At 39.1% G+C, this 21,037-nt stretch overlaps 1 protein-coding gene across 7 annotated transcripts in view; it reads right to left on the bottom strand.

The window, feature by feature from the left end:
- The window catches only part of FRY (FRY microtubule binding protein), a 253,146-nt gene that overhangs the window by 155,984 nt on the left and 76,125 nt on the right, over positions 1-21,037 (bottom strand). For 2 of the 7 annotated variants that reach the window (XM_052812242.1, XM_052812248.1), the window contains exon 1: positions 19,904-20,828. The exons of the other annotated variants lie outside the window; for them this stretch is intronic. In XM_052812242.1, coding sequence (XP_052668202.1) covers positions 19,904-19,973 — 70 coding nt within the window. In that variant the 5' untranslated portion in view covers positions 19,974-20,828. Of the gene's footprint in view, positions 1-19,903; positions 20,829-21,037 lie in introns of those variants that run through there. 7 annotated transcript variants of the gene reach the window in all.

Here is a 21,037-nt window from a genome sequence, read left to right as displayed (position 1 = left end):
ACCAGCAGGGACAAGATAATGACTTTTACCATCCACATGAGCTCAGTGAAAGTTTTTGAAAGTCTGGCTTGACTACAGCTGTCTACTGAAAAATTTTCACTTGAACAGATGAGTGAAGCACATGGAATTTAGCTGCTGTCCGAGGGACCTTCTGCATGACCAGACAGTTGCAAATACCAAATACAACATAGACAGGACATTGCTCTCATGCTGGTCAGCAGACCATGACAGAAAACTCCTTCCATATATTGAAATGTCTAAAAGTTTTGAGTAGGTGACTGCCAGAAATACATTATTAAATTTGGAGAGGGACAGGCACCTATAGAGATGAACTCTGCATCAGTTAGTTATGAAAATAAAGAAAGAATCCTAAGGTTAACACTGGATTTTCCAAATAAACAGCTCAAACACTGAGAAAACAGAGTAATTCCTTAGAAAAACTCAAGAGCCTAATTACATCTGAAAACAATAAAAAGATTCCTCTTATGGGATATTCAAAGGGAAATTCAGTATTCCTGAGGACTGGGACAAAACTGATGTTGTATCAAGTTTTCTTAAAGTGTCAGCAAGGACAATCCACGCAACTGCAACACAGTTGGCCTGAAATTCATCCAGGAATGGCTGCATTTGATTAATAAAGAACAAAAGTATCGTAATACAATGCCGTAAGCATAGGTTTATGGAAAATAGATTTTATTAAACTGTATCTTTTTATGAGATTATAAATCTGGTTAACAAGGTAAAAAGTGTAGTCTTATATTTCTGTTTGGCAATTGGATTGGTATCTTACCAAACTGTAAAATGAGAACCAAAAAATCAACGTTCACAACAAAAATAGATTAAAAGCTAGGTAACAGATACTTCTCAACATGGGTTAGGAAGAATCATACCCTAATGAATGTACTTCTAGTGGAAGTAGAGAGACCAGTTCTTGGTCCTGTACTATTTATCCTTACTGTTAATGACATAAAAGAAAAACATTTCTGTAACATTTACAGACAAAACACAAATTAAGAGTGGTAGAAGAAATAGTAAAAAGGTCTTTGAATAGCATTTTGAAAACTAAATGCAAGCAAAGAATATGTGAGATATTAATTCTAACCTATGGAGAATTGCATAGCCAGAGACAAAGAACGCATGCCACAGACAGAATAAGGCTTTCTATTCCTGGGAAGCACTGATTATGAAAAAAGGCCTGAGACCAGGATGACTAATGTGTCGAAAACAGGCTGCTATTCTTGTGACCTGAAGAGCTATGGAGAGCCTTTTCAAGCAGGATAAACAAAAGCAAAATCAGGAAGGCTCTACTGCTTCACTGCCAGTGTCTCTGCAACTGCTGCCGGATGCTCACTCCTGTTCTGGTGTCTGCAACTTGAGAAAGATGCTGATGAACTAGAGGACATTCAGGAAAGGCAACTATAAGTAATGACTGGAAAACTTGCCTTAAAGCTTAAGTTAGTTTGACTATGAGAAAGTTACACAGTCATTTAATCACATCCTCTAATGGCAGGAATTTGCACCTATTGCACCTACAATGGCACCTATTTGCAAAACATATTTACATGGAGCCACTCAACCCAAAAGGCCTTTTTAGACAACACAAGCACTCAGGCACTTCTAAGGTGTGATTCATTACCTCCTAATAAACATGTCTAAAGCAGCCCATCTGAACTGCACCCTGAAAGTGCATATTTCTCTCCACTGGCTATCAGGAAAGCCAGGCTTGACTATGTCAGATGTAATATAAACACAGAGGATGTCTGAAAGTTAGGTGAGATGACTTCCATGCCTGCTAAGCATGAATATGAGGAACAGAAATTTGCTAACAGACAGCTCTTCATTCAGTAACATCCAATGTCTGGAATTTTAAACTAGACAAATGCATTAAAGAAGTTAAACACAAAGGGAAGGAGATTAACCGCCAGAATGCTATTAAGGCTGGTGCTGATTCTTCCATTAGTGGAAATTTTAAATTAAGATTTTTTTTTACGATGTGCTTTAGCTCAAACAGAAATTAATTCAGAGAAGCCATAAAGCCTGCTCTATGAGGAGAACAGATTGGATGACACAATGGTTTTTCTGGTTGTGTAATTTATGACTCGTTGAATACATTAGTAGAAAACATATTGCTGAGAACAATCTTTCATTGGTAAAAGTACGATACAGATGTTCTAAGAAGGATTCTTCTATCTCTGATCTTGATAATATCAAGAAGCAGAAGTCTGAATGCCTGTAAGTACTCGGTTTCTCCTTGTACATCCAGGTACAACTATAACTTGTGTGATCAGAGTATCTTTGTGATATATGTAATAATTTCCTGCCATGATGGTTTGCTTGTCAAACACACTTTGCCAAAACAGAAGCTGATTTTAAGGGTTGTTTTGTAGAATACACCTCGGGAGAACATGAAAGTGGCAGCAACTTATAGGGATGATTCAATTTTCACGAAATATTTTAAAGAAAAAGTACATTGCCAGAATAATTTATAAATATGTCTTATAAGTAAAAGTGGTAACCACACAAAACAGTGGTTTGCCTTAAGAGAATGCTTGTACAGAAAAGTGAAGCTCTCTGAAGGTGCAGTGATATGCTCCAGGGAAGCCATATTCCACTGTCTGAATGAATGAGGAGCACAGAAGAACCACGGCTGAAATACTATTACTGAAAGTATATTCACATGCACAAGAAGGTGGACTGTCCTGAGAATCTGGAAGAAGATAAAACCACACCTTAGTGCATGTTACAGATCACTAACAAATGTCTGGCCATCTGCTACAGAATAAAGCTGAATCAATACAACAATTCAAGGCCTGTTCCTTGCATAGTATCACAGTCTGAAATAAAATTCAGTTTCATACTTGGGTGTATAAGAAAGGTTGTGGTAAAGCTGTATGCATTACAGAATTATGTATTCCAACTACTGGACATAATTTTCTTCACTCTTCTCCTGTGACGCCTAAGAAGTTCACCAAATCCAGTAGTGTCCTGCCTCTGTCCCAAAGGGAACTTTATAACACAAACTTGAGGCTCCAAGGGGGCGGGAGAGGTCAGAAGAAAACCACGTTTCCAGCATTAAGCAAACAGGCCAGAATTGTTCTGTTAGAAAACCCTGATTCTAACTGTAGAAAGAAATTAAAAACAGAACAATACTGACCTAAAAAATGCATAAATGGCTTTGTAAAAAGGTATGGAATCAAAAAGGTAATTCAAAGAAAAGAGGATAGGCAATGTTTGGCAACGCTGTTCCATAAACTGTGATCTTACCATAAATTGTATTAGTTACAAGCATCAGTTGTTGTTATGGGACATCACTTCGCATCAAACACAATGACAAGCTCTATTAGCATAATGGGTTATTATTCCCAGATCCGTGTGATCAGTACTCCATGGCAACCCAATGATAATGAACGTCTTTGTCAGTAAGAAAGCATGTACAAAACTATATGAAGCACAAATCTCAAGTACCTGAAATGGTACATAAGGTTGTTAATAAATTAAGAATTTAAACACCAGCATTGACATTTCTTTCCATATATACAAGGAAAGAGGCACTGAAATTTTCAGTACATTCTCAGCCAACCATCACCATTGCGGGGACTTGGCATTTCCAAGACACTTTCACTCAGGGCTCAAGTCAGTTGAGAAGTTGGGTGCTTAAACCCAGCCTGTGGAACAGAAACCAGAAAACTAACCCAAATGATCAGGTGAGTCAGGCAGCAGCTCAGATCAGGATCCACAACAGCCAACCTGGGCCCGACACCGCCTTAGATGCATCCCCACATGGACCTCACATTGTTGAGCCACTTCAGATGTACAAAGCAGAGCAGAAAAGCAGCTCCTCTCCTTTTCAGTTTGGCTGTAACTGCTGTTTATGCAACAGCTTAGCGGCTAAAGAACTCAGCCAGAATGCGGTAGCTTTGGGTGAAATGCTTAATTAAACCTCAGGGATCTGAACTCTCATCTCCCACCTTCTTGGAGAGCACTCTCATTTTCTGGCTACTGGCCAGAACAGTAAGGATTACCTATGTCCCGCTTGTTCAAGGTTCGACAAATTTGAAGAAAGAATTCAATGTGCTTTGAATTAGAGAAGAAATACAACAGCACGCAAGGCTCTAGCTCAGTAGTTGCCACTTAGTTAATCAATGAGCGACAACTACTAAAAATTGTGTGATAGATTAAATTGTAATAAAAAGTAACATTAAACAATAAAGGTATTTGGGCAAGGGAATGCCTACATTGGTAAATTACCTCTTGTTCTTGTCACTGTGTGTTAGATAGACTTCACGAATGCCTCCAAATCAGATCCTTCAGATATTTCTACCTGTTTTTCTGTCTGAGGCTGAGCCATACTAAATAACTGCTGTCATGAATTCGTCTTCTTCCTGGGCTTCTTTTTGAATCCCAGTTTATTGTCCCACAAAGCAGAGCAACGGGTAGGGCAAGAATCAGCCTCCAAAGCAAGAATTGTTCCAGATGCCCCTCTCCTCCTAGTAAAGACATTTCTGGTTTAGCACAGTATATCCTTGTGATATTAAATGCCACTATGTAACAGCTGCACAAAAAACATACAGGAACTTTTAAATGCTATAAAATGCATGTTACACTTTTTATGTACCCAGTCCAGACCAATCATCGGGACCAAGCTACTAATCCAAATTAAATCAGTCTTTCACATGAGATAAAAAGATGCCAGGATAATGACCAATAAAATGAATGTCCACTTACACCAATTTATTTTCTTCTACTTCATTCTAACCAACAGTAAATGCTGCATTTGTAAGAGTAATATTTGTTGCATATATTTTTCTTAACATCTTTAAATAAGATAAATGAAAATGTGAAAGGATTACAGTTAATCAGATTATTTTAAAGACCCTGGGTATGCTAAATATGACCCTCACATATACTAGGCACTTAACCAAAACCACAGGGATGGATGCTCTCTGCTGCAGCTGGACCCAGCCTAACTGGCCCCTACTCTCTCTTTAGGTGGAGGCACAGTGAAAACCCCAGGACTCTGCATTTTATGCATGGGCCCACTTCAGTAGATTTTACCTGCTGGGCAGATAAGCACTTGAGCATCCAATTTGACATGACAGAGGGTGAAACACTCCTGAGGAAGTGGAAGGATAGATGAGAAAAGTCACTGTTTAAAGAAACATGATTACCTGGTTCAGGTGTTTAGACAAATCTCAGGCATGTCTGCAAGGTACACACACGGGCTTATAATGTTTGATTTACGTCCTAAGATCTGTATGCCCTTGGCCACCGTAGCTGCTCAGTAGACACAAGCTGTTCTGAGTTACTTTGCCTTGACTGACAGAAAAGCACAGACAGAACCAACGAAACGAGCTATTCTGTGGCAACTGTCTAACTCTATCATAAATGCAACATAATTCAAGAATTAATTTAAAATATATCCTTAAAGATAAAGCTGGATAAGCATCCTGAAATTCTGAAATCTATACGGTAATCTTTTATTCAGTATTTCAGAAAAGATGATGTCATAGAAGTGAGTTATAACAGATGAAATTACAAACATCAGGCATAAGGACTGATTAAAAACTGTATTATGTGTTGTTTTTTGTAAAACTTTACGTTGTATTTTGATTTTATGATTCCGTAAAAAGAAATCAAAGATAATTTTCTTTTCCTGAAAAAAGTACAGTCTAAAACTTCATGTAGAATATCTTAATACAGTAATTTTAAAATATAGTTTGTGGGTTTTTAAAAAACACACATGAAATCAGTCTAACTCCAATGCCGCTGATGTAAACAGTTATGTACTCCCTTGTCTTCAGTGAAAAAGCCTTAAGACAATGTTTGGCTTTTATATCTTACTTAAATTATCAATGCAGATATTTATCAGAATTTCATGACACTGTGCCAGTTCTTGCACAGTTTATGGAAAACCATAGCTATAATTTGAATCCACAGTGCATATGATGTATATGATACAAAACAGAAAAAAGAGTTTGAAAAAGATTGTAACTGATCACACTGATCATTTGTGTCATAAGAAGTTTAATGACTGAAGATCATTTTCTGTATTAATCAGCAAGATATGATTTGTTATATATATTTGCACACACACACGCACATATATAACAATAATGTATAGATTCACATGTTCCAGCCAAATGTTTCAAACTCTGCTTCTATAAAGTAGTTACACATGTCCAACATAATAAATGTAAACTATATCAACTTGAAATGTCATTTCTGGATTTAATATTATAAAAATGAAAACTTTATAACAAAAAGTCATGCCCTGAGGATATAATCATAATATAAACGTAATCTTTAAAATGCATGACATCCCAGTAAGGCAGGCTTTAGGAGAATTTACCAATAAGGTTGAAATTTGGTATGTAAATGTTTAGGATATGTGCTAGCTCTGCAAGAGGATCTGACTAGTGTTATACACCCTTTCGTACTTAATCAAGAAAAATGCTTGATTAAAATCAGTGGCAGCAACTTTGTAGAAACTATCTCATTACTTTGCAGGAATAGATTCCTTTTGTAACAAGAAAAAGACTGCATAAAATAATAATAGCCTTTATGGTGAACTAGAAAGAATGGTGTTAATATTAGGCAGAAAGCCATTCTAAGTATCTATTAATATCATAAGCACATAATAAATCTAAACAAATCTCTAACTTGACAGTAGTGTGATGCTTCCATTTTACTGCTTGAAGGACTACTGTTTGCCCTCAAAGAAAGTAAACCCCCCCTTATTTGTAATTGCCATTCTCAGCAGCTCTGCTGTAATGGACAGACTTCTGGGGTTTCCCACTTTGGGCAAAATAGAGCTGGAAATTGGCCCAGGTGCAGCTATGACTGTGCAAGGACCTTCTCCCACTGCGGTTGCAGAAGACAGTCAACCCTATGCCTCTCCTTCCAGTGAAGAGCTAGCCCTTACACTACAGTTTAAAAATGTAGCCAGTCTTGTTTTTCATGTTTCAAAAATAAGTTCTGTCTCAAAAGACATTTACAGATTCCCATGTAAGTACGTTTTCAGATTTTTACTCTAAATAACTCCTCATTTCATTTGATTGTTCTTTTTTCTCTCATTTTTCTTTGCTGATACTTATACACCCTGATGTAAGGATTATCACAAATGTCATTAACATGCTATTTACCTTCTTCCAAATCCCTAATGAGGATATAAAATAAAATAAAGCCCAGAGTCCATCCCTGCAGTACCCAACTGCTTAGCTCAATCTAATGTGACAAGAAACCATCAGCAAGGACACTTCATTTACAGTGTCTCATGCCAGTTTTTAACACATTGCTCATAAAACTATAATGCTTGAAAGCATGCTGAGTGACACTCAAATATTCACTAATACCCAAATACATGCTCTGTTTCTTCATTCAGCTGAGAACTCTGTCAAAAACCCCCAGATCTGTCTGACATCCTCCCTTGAGAGATCCTCGGACAGAGTAGCTTTTATTATTAGCTTATACACTACCTGCTGTATTGGAGACAAAATGTGTTAAGAAGTTATCTGCTACTCCATTACAAGTAATAATAAATAGAATAATAGTCTGGTAAGAGTGTTTCTTTGTACATCTATGTGCTTTCCGCTGTGTACTGCATTACCTCATTGGACTCAGGCTTTCAGAAGTGAAAATGATAAGTGAGGTAATATAGTGGACGTATGATTAATCTGATGCCAAATGTACCAACTGTTGACCCAGTTACCTTAACAGCACGCACAAGTCACTTGCTGCTCTCCTCACCTGATAACATTTAACACTTTATGTCACCTAACCCAAGCACTAAGGCAAAGCAAGTCATACCCTTTGCTGGAGGGATTTGCTACAAAGCAAGGATGTAGGATGGAAATCACAACTCCTGCGCTGCATTCTGCGTTTGGGAGGGGATTTCTCTTGTCTCTCACCTCCCCCATCTCCCCAGCTGCTCTCTTCTTACTCCAGCTCTACAATCTGGTGTCTCCTCACGGCTGTGCCTTCCCCACTTCAGGCTCCCCATTCCAGTCCCAGACTCCCATGCACCGTTCCCCTTTCCCAGCCAAACATTGCTCCCCTCATCCATCCAGTCCTCTTACCCCCGTCCATCCCTCCTCCCATCACTACCCCTTCACCCACCCCTTTCCAGGTCCCCCCTGGCCCCATCTCCTACCCTCACTCTTTGTTTCCACTCCCACTGTCTAGGAAGTTTTAGTTCCCCTATTTCTAATTCCTCCCCCAGGATGACTCCCGCCCTGTCTCTTCTCCCTTCATTCCTGCTGGCTCTTTGCTGGGCTTGTAATTCATATTCGCCCTCTCCTCCACCCTCACTTTCTTTGTGTAGTCACTGTATGGAGCCAGCTGGCTGTGTCTGTCCCCCACCCACCCCCAAGATCCTCTTCAAGAGAATTTTTAACATGAACAAACAACAGTGTTTTTGAATTTTCGCATTCTTAGAGAGGGTAGAACCAATTTTGTGGAAAATTCCAAAATTCACCTTCAGGGACATTAAGTTTAGAAGTGCTTCAGCCCAAACTGCAGAGCTCAGGAAATATTATTGGCAACAGAAAAGAGGGTTCTTACACAAAAAAGTAGGCACAGCAATATCCATACATAATCATTAACAAGTATTCGCTTTTTTCTACCTTTTTATAAAATTCCGACTGGTCTAGATTAACAATTTAGTTTTAAAAGTTCATTAAAACAGTAATTCCAATGATTCCAGTGATTTCACTTGCCATAGAAGTTTGCAGCTCCCTGTAACACCCACTTCTACCTGCCCTGTCCCTTACTGCTGGAATGCATGACAGACAAATCAGTAAAAACAATCAAAATTTTTAATTTCACTTTCCCTTTAAAAATATTACCATCTTCTATTTTATGACATACATGTTAAAGATTCACTATGGACAAGCTGAGACTTTGCTTAATTTACTACAAACCCCAGTGACTTTTGTATTTCAAAAGCAGTACTTTCCAACTTTTGATTCCCGGAGAGTTACTGCTCTTGATCAAGAAAGAATACATACATTGCTCTGCCATGTTTTCCTGCCTATGAGTAATTGAACAAAAATCAAAATAACCACCTAGCTTTGGTTCAGATAGCACACAGATAAAGGGTGTGGTGAGGTTATTTGTTTTAAACATCTGCCTTCAAAGAAAAAGAATTACAGCTAAGTAATCTTCTCCTCATTTAAGGCATCAGTAGTAACAAATATGTACCCTGTGGAATTTAAAATAATCCAAGGACATTTCCATTTTAAAATTACTACTTACCGCCAATTAAAAATCTCATTAGAAATAATAACTAGTTGAGTCATGTTTCACAATGTGTCATTTGGCTACCAAGAATGTGAAGGAAGAAAGGTTCTTCCAGTAAAGGAATACGAGACAAGGTTTCATTTCCAGCTCTAACACAGGTTTCATGTGTAATCTTGTGTTTCTCAGTTAATTTCTCTGTTTCAATTTGCCCGGTAATAGCAATAAAGGAATAATACTTCCATCTTTCATATTCACGTAATAATGCTGAAAGAATTTAAGACTGTAAAGCTTCCAGATGGGAAGCACTGTATGAATATTATTATAATGTAGACCATTGCAAGCAAGGTATTTGCAGCAGTTTCCCTGCATCTAAACTAATGAATGTCAATTTGCATCTTGCAAATGCGTTTTCAAATAAACAGCACTATGAGTTTTGTGTGCAATGCTCTCAAAGGTGTGACTGAAGCTTGTCTCACAGCTGGGGTATTTACAAAGGCTGTCACAGCAAGGATTTTCTTATGTCTAAGAAGACAGGAAGCTTATGCTGCAATTTTTCATCAGGTAGACCTCCCTCTCCACTACCTAACAGACTCTTTTTACAAATTCTGTAGAAACTTAGGTACCTTTAAAAACTCTACTCTTCTACGAATTGTTCTGAATTTGGTCAACATGTTCAAAAAAGGCAGGTAGACTGAATAAGCTTTGCTTCCATTGGAAAGCAGACTAAAAATAATTCCAGTTACGCGGGAACAAATTGCAAAACCTCATGTCAGTTAGCTTAGACCACTTTCAACACACGATATCTCTGTAATATGCACAGAATAAACCTTATTCTGAAAATATACAACAATATTTTACTGTGAGTGTATGCAGAAACCTACTCTACAAACTTCTGAAGGAAGAACTTTGGCTAGAATTCTATACAAGTATCCTTCTGACTAAAAAGGCAAATTGATCCAGACATTTAAAGACATTCGTAAATAACAATCAGAAATGCAGCAAGAAAGATAATTGCATATATTCTGTTCAACAAAAGTTCTTTAAGGGAATCAATATCAAAACAAACAAATTGATAAATGGACATCCTTTGAAGTTTAATTAACTCCACATAGAAGCTGAGACTCTTCAAAGTTACAGAGACAGAGGAGAGCGAGATAGCTCAAGATTAGGAAAAAATGTTAGTATAATGATCACCTAGTTATAGCAGAATTCCTGCAAAACAATAACTTTGGCAGACTTCTGTGCTGAGCCAGGTACTACTGGTTACTTATGAATTCAGGGGAATATAAACGAGCCTTTCAAAGTAAGACCAAAACCATCTGCAACTTCACAATTATAAATAAATCAAGAACAATAATAATCAAGATCTGTTACATTCTTTTGATCTGTCCTTGTCTAACACCAATCCATCTACCATCTTCACATACTGGCTGTACACAAATCATGACTCCTGACCTGCTCACTGACTAGTGAAAACCACAGCAGCCTCTCTGCTTGTATGCATTTGTGCTACATTTGATGACAGCAAATTTCTGAAAGCATAGAAAGTATTCAGGATAAAGACTGTATAGCATGTCTTTCAAGAGGGTCCTGTGTTTTTTGTGTGTGAAACTTCTCTGTTAAGGCTCCAACCACCTAATTAAGCTCTTTATCAGCAACGCATTCCCCTGGAGACATGTGATAACATGTCACTACAGTGATCCCACAGTATTTACAAAACAACACTCGGATTTCTCTTCAAACCAGTGGCCTGAAAAGCACCCCACAACCTCTCTTCTGGGATGTGACAGAGCTGAATCTCTCAGGCGGCTCTGTAATACCAGTTGCATCAGTGACCTTGATATGCGCAAACACCAATATTGTTGGTGGCCTCTCTATATTGGTGATCTCTGTATTTAATGCAGAGGATGAAGCAAGCAGCATTCGACAACTCGGTGAAACCACTGCTACTTGGCCAAGAGCAAATTAGGAAGCCAGTGTTTCTCAGATGTGTTTCATTCAGGCACTTGTTTTAGCAAGCTCTGCTGTCTGCTGTGTATAGAAAAACTTTGTCATCCCTTGGTTTTGAGTGTGACTAATTTGCAATATATAAAACATCATAAATATGTATGGAATTGCCAGGCTTCTCAGTAGTTCCTTCAAGGAAAAGAGTCTGTGCTCCCAAACTCTGGACTGGCACAAGTTCTACCTTTCCCCCTTATCAGAAGTGCCATATCAAGGGGCACTCCAGCACCTGGCAGACAGAGGCCAGAGAGACCTTGCTGGTGAAGACTGAGGCAAAGGTGGCACTCAGTACCTCAGTCCACTGTCACTAAATCCCCTGCACCTTTCAGCGATGGGTCCACATTTTCTTTGTTCAGCCTTTTACCACTAACGAAGCAAGAGAAACTCTTCTTGTTGCCTTTGACATCCCTCGCAATTCCCATCTCCAGTTGAGCTTTGGATTTCCAAGCACCACCCCTGCATGTCCGGGCAATGTTTATAAATTCCTCCTCTGTAGCCAACCCCTGCTCCTGCCTCTGATATACTGCCTTTTCTGCATTGGAGCTCAGCCATGAGGTCCCCAAGAAGCCAAGCCGGTCTCCTCATATGTCTGTTCGTTTCCCTGAGTATTGGGGTGTCCCATTCTCATGCTTGGAAGATTCTGACCTCAAAGACCTGCCAGCTTTCCTGAGCTCCTTTGCCTTTCAGAGCTGGCCCCCATGGGATCCCACCTAACAGTTTCTGAAATCTGAAAAACTGAAATCCGCTCTCCTGAAGTTCAGGGTCCACACTCTGCCACTCTCTCTCCTCAGTCGTCTTGGGATCGTGAGCTCTGACCAGTTCTTCCTTGTTAATGGATAGCAGACCCAGCTGCACTTCACCTCTGTTGGTCCCTCATGTATCAAGAAGTTACTTCCAACACCCCCAAGAAATCTTGACTGCTTGCGTCCTACTATGTTGCACTTACAGCAGACGTCAGGAGGTTCAAGTCCCCCGTGTGAACCAACATCAGCAATTCAGCAACTTCCTTAAGTTGTTTAAAGAAGGCTTTGTCCAATTCCTCCTGATTGGGTGGTCTGTAACAGATTCCCACCATCACCCTGTAACCCTTAAAGTCCTCTCTTCTGACCCTGACCCACAAACTCTCAAGCACACTGTCACCCACCCATCCCATAGAAGAGCTCCATACACGTGAGGAGCTCCTTCACAAAACCAGCAACCTCCACTCCCCGTCTCCCCTGCAGGTCCTTCCTGAAGAGCTTGTATCCATCCATCACGGCGCTCCAACTGTGGGAGCTGTTAACACCAAGCCTGCTATTGCTATGAGGTAGTCTCATGACTGCATGCAGCACTTGACTTCCTCCTGCATGTCCTCCAGAGTGCGTGTATTTGTACACGTACATTTAAGGTGGGTGTCTCTTCATCCTGTTTTACAGTTCTGAGGTCTCTTGTTCCCTTTGCCCTGCACCCTTTGCTTTCCAGCCCTGTTCACTGCTACCTAACTGAACTATGGGTCATAGTCTCCCTCCATTGTCATTCCTAGTTTCAAGCCCTAGCAGGTTGATGAGCCGGTTGGCAGATGTCTTGCCCTGCTTTGTCATACTATTGAACGTCTTTCCATTTACATTCTTAAAAAATATAAACAGTAGAAGAACTTACAATATCTGGCTGAAAGAGCTGCTGTAAAGTTTGAACGCTATGTTTAATATTCCTTTTAGCTGATGCCATAGACAAAGGATTGGATGATTCAGAAGAAACTATATTAGAGGAGAAGGGATTTCCTTTCTATGGACAATTGATTCAAATCTAGTTTAAGTAACTGCAGTGAATGAAGAATTACCAACTCACAAATAATTCAGCTACCTACCTCTGTGAAATTATTCTGCAGTCCAAATTTATCATGGAAATAACAATAGCAACAACAATTTCACTGCTGATGCTCTGAAGCAGAGAAGAGAGGGATGCAAAAGCTAGACTGGCCTGGAGAAGGAACTAGCTCCAATATTTAGAAGCAGGCACAGGTACAGGAGTCACCATTAAGAAAGTAAGTATGATTCCCCATAAAGCTCCACCAGTCTAACAGCAGGAATCAGCCAAAACTGCCTCCTGCTCCTAGTTGTGTATCCTTGTGCCCTTCCTTATGCTGACACCAGCACCTACACCATTTTAGAAAGTTTGACTAGCAGGATATTAACTCTATGGGTAATTAGGGTGGGAGAGAAGGGGTAGGAGCACCAGGACAGGAGGCTGGGGTGGGACTGTCCCTCCCAGGCACAGCTACTGCAATGCCACATGTGCCCATTGTGGGTTCAACGCCCACAGGAATTCAGTCTCTAGGGCTACCAACTCATAGCAAGTGTCAGAGCACTTAGCAATTGCTTAGAAACTCAGGAATGAATACAGAAAATAAAGCTGGACAAGCACATGCATTCATAATTCTGGAAGTGGGGAGCCTGCTTCCTACTGTCCCCAAGTCAATATAGAGAAGAGAGTTTAAACTATTAATTAAATGAGTGCCTCAAAAGTGAATAAAATACAAAAGGAATGTTAAGTAGCAATTTGGCTTATATCCTCCATTACTAAACTTTGAACATTTTTGTACATTTCATACAGCTAAGGTAACCTGTGTATTATCACTTCCCTCATATATATATTCCCTTTTATATATTTATAATTTTTATATTTATATATACATACAAAAATAAAAAATACTACAGCTTATTCAATGGTATTTTATATGCATAGAGGAAACCACAAGAACTGTTAGTTCTTTCCCTGATCCTTTTGAACAGTAACTAGCTATATTGGAAAAAACCAAACTGCTGGCAATTTGATAAAACCAAGGATATCACAAATTAATCACTCAAAGTGGATACTAATAGTATAACAGAATAATTTTGTTTTTACCACAAGTAAAATTATCAGAACCTTTATGGAATACCTACCAGTGATCATCTATGCCTAGTTTATGCCTAGTTTCCAGACTATTTTATATTTTGAGATTAGGACTGAAGTTTTTTTGTTTTACTACAAAACTTTATGTACTAAGATTGCACTCAAACTATTTGTGGATTTTTTACTACAGTAATTCAAACTTCTTAATGACAAGCAAACTCATTGTGTAAATAAACTGAATTTCGCAATTTTTTTTCCTCCCAATATGGTAGAAATTATTCTGGAAGGTCCTGAACAGAGTAGCAAACATCAAAACAAATGAAAATCCTTTTTTAAGAGTTCTCAGGTCCCTAGAGTCATAAAACTTTCGCCTTCCCTTACTTCTAAGAAGAACCATGCCAAAATGCAAGTTCTAACATGGGTACCACCAGAACACAAACAGCCCAAACACTCTGGTTTAATACCTTTCCCTACAGCTCTGTGGAGAAGAGGATCAGATCTGCAGACAAATATAAAGAAAGATGTCCTGGGAAGTAACAGTCACCACCATCAAGCAAGTCACTTCTCTGCTGACAATCATAGACCACTTAGGGCTGAAGAATACACTAAGCACCCTAATTTCAGGCTCAATGGATAGAGCAATCAATTCCCTTCATGCAGCAAGACAGCTTGAATTAATAGCATCTTTTGTCCAAGGCAGAGTCACATGCCAAGGCCTGAGCAGATGCTAACCTTTGTCCCCAGGGCTCCCTAAAGGCAGAGGCTGGGGAGGTGGCCAGCTTTCTGCAGGTGTGTGAGGGTGAGACCTCAGCAGCAAGCAAGAGGAGCAGGTCTAAGCATGGCCCCAGCCCCGGCCGCAGTTTCTCCGTCAGTGCCAGCCTGCTCTCCTGTTTACCACAGCCACATGCCCCTGTCCCTTCCCCAGCTGCAAGGCCACCCACCTGCTTCAGGCAAGAACTGATCCTTTCCCTGCAGGGTGAGTTTGCTGCACGTCAGCTTCTTGAAATCAGCTCACTTTTGGGTCTGCAAGAGTAGGAATGCCAGAGCAAGAGAGATGGCAGGGAAGGGTAGGTTCTTCTTGTTCAGTGAATGTGTTTGTTTAAGTGGGCACTGAGAAACACGAAGGAGCCTCTTTCCTTCATTGATATCTTGCTACAATCACTAAGTCTGATAGCATGGTGTGCTTAGCGTATTCAGCTTTAAACAGGTCTATGTTTGCCTGCAGATAACTGAACCCTTGCTAAACGGCTGTTATCATCTTCCTGCACAATAAAATCTTACTAGAATATCAAACTAGTGCACCACAGAACTTAAGACATAATGCAGACTTTCACCTAAGAAACTGCCCATGGCCTTCCCTTTCTCTTGCTCACGGACACAGGACTTCATGAATATTCTCCGTAAAAAGGTTGAATTTTATTGCTAAATGTATTACATCCATTTAATGAAGGAGTCAATGTCCTTCATTAATTTCTGTTCCTGACAAGGCAGAAACGTATCCTCAAGAGCAGAACAGAATATGGCTGACCGCTTGGCAGCCAACAACCCCTCCGGCTTCACACTGGCCATTGAGAAGTTTCTCTGACGCCTGATGCTCCTCTGACAACATAACTTGTTTTGACGCTACCACTGTGTTCAGCTCGGTATGCGACCAGCAAGCCGCGGAGGAGCCGGAGTTCCTCCTGGGACCGTCGTGGGATGCCGCTGTGTCTGAGCAATGCCAGCAATAGCTGATGTGGGTGCCCGCGTTCCCCCAGGATCAAGCTGTCTCTGATGTTACCCCCACTAGCTGGTGGCTTTTACCAGCCACTGCTATGGGGACCGGGCACGCAGGAGCACAGAGAGAGACCGGTGTGTAGTAGGATGATTGTGCAATGGGCTTTGTACAGCACAAAGTTAGAGAGGATGATGATATGAGGATTTTGATGTGGGTGGTGGCTGTAGTGAAAGAAGACAGGGAAGGATGGGCTATGGGAAAAGACCTGAAGTCCTAATACTGAAAAAGGCCTTATTCCAAGTCTGAATTAAATGCAAGTCCACAGAAAAAAACATCTTGCCACTCTAAGGTGTATAAACAAGTGTTGTAATCCTTACAATAAGGCCCTGAAGATAATTCTGTTCTACGAAAAGTGGCAAATAAAATTGAAATGTTCACTATGCAAAATGTGTGCTCTTATTCCATTACACAAAAAGACACCTTAAAAACTATCTATAGTAACTGGGAGACTATGAAATGCAGTTTCTACCAGCCCACATAAGAGCTGACTTGTGAGAGCACAAGTGAGCCATCTACCTGTGCCATTTGGATTCTTCTACAGAATCCTTTCCTCCAATAAATTTAACTGCTGATCTGATCTAGAAACTGCAAAAAACAGAATTTATTAAAGAACTTCCTGAGGTTTATACTTATGGTACTCCAGCGTCTTGTAGCTTGACTTTTAAACTTCTATACAGATTTTTTTTTTAAACTATGAATTTGAAAAGTGCATGTGGAAATTAAATTCAGGATAAATCTAATTATCTGATTCATTCAAAAAGTAAAAATACTCTAAGGAAAGAAGAGATTAAAATTCTTAACATTTGGATTCATGTTATTCTTTGAATAAATCACAAATACCTATTTACAAAAAGTATTTTGCAATATTTCCATAACAAATCTGAGTAACAGACTCTTAATCATCCTAATTTTGGTGAGCCCTATTTTATTCTTGTCATCTTATTGACCTCAGTGTGCCAAGTGAGCACTACTCACCTTGAGGAAGCATGGCCCTTTTAGCGGTAATTTCAAAAAGAAGTAATGCAATGCAAATGATTAATGCAGTTTTTGACTAATGTAGCGTCAATCAGAAGTACTTGAATATTTAAGAAAACATCAGAACACAAATGAGATCAGTTTAAAAAAAAAAAAAGATTCTTATTTTCCAGCTAGAGAATCCCAATTCTGATCCCATCTCCAACACATTACAGGAATATTTTCCAGAACTGCATGACGTGCATGGTATCTTGTTGACAAGTGCAGAGCAAAAGTCTGTTTTGAGAGCTGCAAGACGAGTATTTTGAGGACTCTCAGTCTGGTGGGATGATTCAAAGCCCAGACTGTGACTTGGCTTTTTGTCCCCTAGGAACAAGAGTGCATGCTCACTGAGAACACACCACTGACTGTATTATCCTGACTACAATAGTTAACAGGTACCTAAAATGAACCAACTCCAGTGCCCATAAATTACCTGCCTCCTTAGCTGGTTGATGAACATGAAAATCCAAGCAGCATGCTAGGTGAACACCTCTGCAAGTGCTGTGTGACACTGAGTGGAAATCCTGTCCGGCATGTCAAGAATGCTAGTTTGTTAAACACCTTAGATGGCAAAATCAGAGAAAATTGTCATCCCAGGTGGAATAACTGAGTATATTTCATGGTATGGTATGGGCAATGTGTGCAGTTGGCAATCTACTGGAAAATGTTAATGCTCTGTGCAAGCCAAAACACAAATCAATAGAAAGGAATGGTTTTGGTGGGACTATAAAGCCTGGGAAGGATAAGTGCTATTTGCAGCTACTGTTTTAAAGTGCCAATTTACAGAAACATACACGGACAGCACCTCTGCACTATTACCATTCGAGCAAAATATATAGTGTAGGACCCAAAGTTATTTTTCTTTTGAACAGTATATTAGACCTCTTTCTACTAGGTAAATGCCTGGCATAATTTATAGCTTACTTCTGCTCTTGGGTATGCAGACACAGCACCTATTCTCTGAAAAACATGTTCCTGTGCATGCATGTGCAAGCTTCCCAGCAGTTTCTCAAGCAAGGGAAGTGTTTTCCTCTGCTCCACCCATCACATAGCAGAGCTGAAGAAAGCCCTAGGTTTTCTGAAGTCCCTGCTGTCTTCTTATCAAATTGTTTGTTTTTCAGCTAGAAAGGATATGTACAGATTTATGAACATAGCCTTCCAGACTGAAAGCAAAAAAAAAAAAAAAAAATTGGCAACAAGGTTAAGTCAACCTGGATTAATTTATTGTATTTCCTCTTAGTGTTTATTTAAATACAGTAGAAAGTGTGTTTATCAGCTAAAAGAATGTCAGAAATACCAATTATTCATATACTATTTCCATTTCTCTAAGAGAATTTCATTTAAGGACTTCTAACTTCAGACTAGAAACATCTTTGCTGTTTTGAAATACTTTCAATATACTTCAATGTAGAGGAAAAAGAAAAGAAGACTACAATGTTAAATTTAATTCCATAATGTAGACATTTTTATATTCTTAAGTGCTAGTTTCACTTAGTCTTAAAGTTACAGTAGTCTATTACAAAAATAATGCCAGAACTGATTTGATTTCTGCACCATAAAGTGACTTGTTTTTCTTCTGTCATAAACTGTGACTAGCTTGTTATAAAATATGTGTTGTCACAATACACACTTATGTTCTCAAGTATTTCATTAACATTAGTCCAAAAAGGTAACTAAACCATAAAATTCTGTTCCAGTCCTTGAGGGATCACTGATTTGAATGAATATGCACTAAATATTTTGGAAGGAGGGCAGATAAGCAATGCTGTTTAGGTAATAGTATTATTCCCTGGTGGCTTCACACTTGTGGTAGAAAAACAGATTCAAACAAGCACTACACTGTTACTGAGGTTACAAATGACCTGGAAAAATACAGTTTCTATGGATATCATTTAATGAAGACAAGTCTTGCATGTCACACATCTAATATAGTGTTATTTTTATTTCTTTGTAGGTATTCAGATACATGCCTTGTATGAAGCAGATTTTGCAATTTTTTTATACCATAGAATTTTAAAATACTAGTCTTTTATGCAGAAGTTACTCAATTATAGATAGTGGGATGATCAGAACCTTACTGCATTCGTAGCCAAGTTGGATTTTTCCAGAGACACTGTGTTCTATCTTTTAAAAACAGTTAATTATAGAGATTTAGCACTGTTAATACAAGCTTCTATAGAAAAGAAATACACTGTTAATGTATTTTAAATTAAAAAGTAAATTTCTGCCAGAGCTATCCCATGGCCTTACGTAATCTGAATATATTTGCAAGCACTAAATTTTATTCAGAAATCTTCATTACATAATATTGCTAAAAATCTGAAGAGTGATTGATTTAAACAGCAATGGAAATCAAGAACAGCAATACTGAAAAGACCAAGGAAGACTAAAATGCTATTTGTTTACATTCTGCAAAACCCAGCCTGGATTAGATAAACAGATGGATTCTTTCTGGATAGAAATATTGCATAAGATTCTGAAATTAAGCATAGAGGGTGGGAAGTGCAGCTATAAGCAACTGATGTTTTGCTTTTCATCACATTGAAATAATGACTTTCAGACCTGAAGTATAATAATTATATTTTTGTCCTCGGTGCACAGTTAATAAAAACCAACTTCTGAGCAATGCCACACCCTTGTGATTAAACAGCATTTTCAAAAATATTTAGATAAAGCTTGAACAAATCAAATAAACACGTAGGCAGGAAATGCTGTTTGGAATGTACTCCCTGCAATGTACTATTAGAGAGAGCCAGAAAGCAGCCTAACTTCAGAATTCAATCAAGCAAAATCTAGTATAATCTCATTACAGCTTTTGCAGTTAATGAAACCTATTTAAATCTCTGACATTCTGATTTTTAGAGCTGACAAAAGCAAAAATTATTTGGTTTATATAACACAAACATATAGAAATATAAGATTTTATCCTTTAGGTTATCCTAGCTATTTACCAAGCAATGCGTAATATGAAAAGATTATTCTTCTGCTACTCACTATTGCTCCAGGATTTCAGTAAATATTTGATACTGATTTCAAAGAAGCCTGAATCCTGCTGGCTAGCCATGTCTGCTGCATACAAAGAGGCTTCTATAATTCTGAGCAGCTGAAGTGGCAGGTACTATGTATGTAGATGTGACTGTCACCAGTTAGTGATGTAAACGAGGGGTCAGAGGAGGAAATGAAGTCTCCGCAGATCCACTTCTTCCGTTCATGGTAGGTAAGCTCATTAAAAAAAAAAAAAGCTCAACAACAACAAAAACACACCATGAGATTTTTGTCCTTTGCTCTTCCTCCGGGGCTCGTGCTTAATTCTATCTGCAGAGTATTTTATTCCCTCACCCCCTCAGTATGTATTTTCATTTATTCCATTCCACAACTGGGCAAATTTCTTCCGGTCAGTTAAGGCATATGCAGCACCACAGCACTTGTTCCATAAGCACAGTTAGAGTATCTTCCCAAAGGGTGTCTGAGCTGTGCTTTTACTAACGTGCAGTCTGTCTGTCTGAAGCTTTTTTTCCATCAGAAGCTGACAGCCCGAGCGTATGCACCTCCTCTTGTGAACCAAGTATCAACTTGAAGCCCCGCTGAAACCGTCTCTTCTGCAGCTGGAGGAATTTCACACGTACTGTTTAGCTTTAGGAAAAAAACCCATTCTCTAAGGAATATCCTCTGCATGCTCTGGTCAGCTGCTCTCCTTCCGCCTGTTTCCAAGAAGAGCGCGCTGAACTATACACAACTGCATCATGCTGCGGTAAAGCAGAGCTGCACCCATATATCTGATTGCAGTGACGTTGGGAAAAAAAAACAACGCTCCCCCTCAGCCCAGTTGCACAAGAGAAGCACTTCCAGAGCACTAAAAACACGGCATTCAGACTGGCTGCTTCTGCTTTTCTTTCACTGCTACAGAAAAACGTGTTGTCATTTTTTTTCTTGACTTTTTTTCCCCCCCCTTAACAAAGATGAGAGACGGCAAGCTGAATTCATAATGGCAAATAAACCAGAGAGCTCACTGCTTGGTATTCACCTCCAAAAGAGCCACAGAAAATTCTCAGTTTGATGTCATTTTTATCTTCAGTAACCTTTTTTTAAAAAGGAACTGAATTCATGTAAGAAAATGAGGCAGAAGCA

The sequence above is a fragment of the Harpia harpyja genome, chromosome 17 (genome assembly GCF_026419915.1).
Source record: "Harpia harpyja isolate bHarHar1 chromosome 17, bHarHar1 primary haplotype, whole genome shotgun sequence".
Lineage (NCBI taxonomy): Eukaryota > Metazoa > Chordata > Aves > Accipitriformes > Accipitridae > Harpia > Harpia harpyja.
Note: the sequence above shows the minus strand (reverse complement) of the source record. Positions and strands in the feature narration are given on the sequence as shown.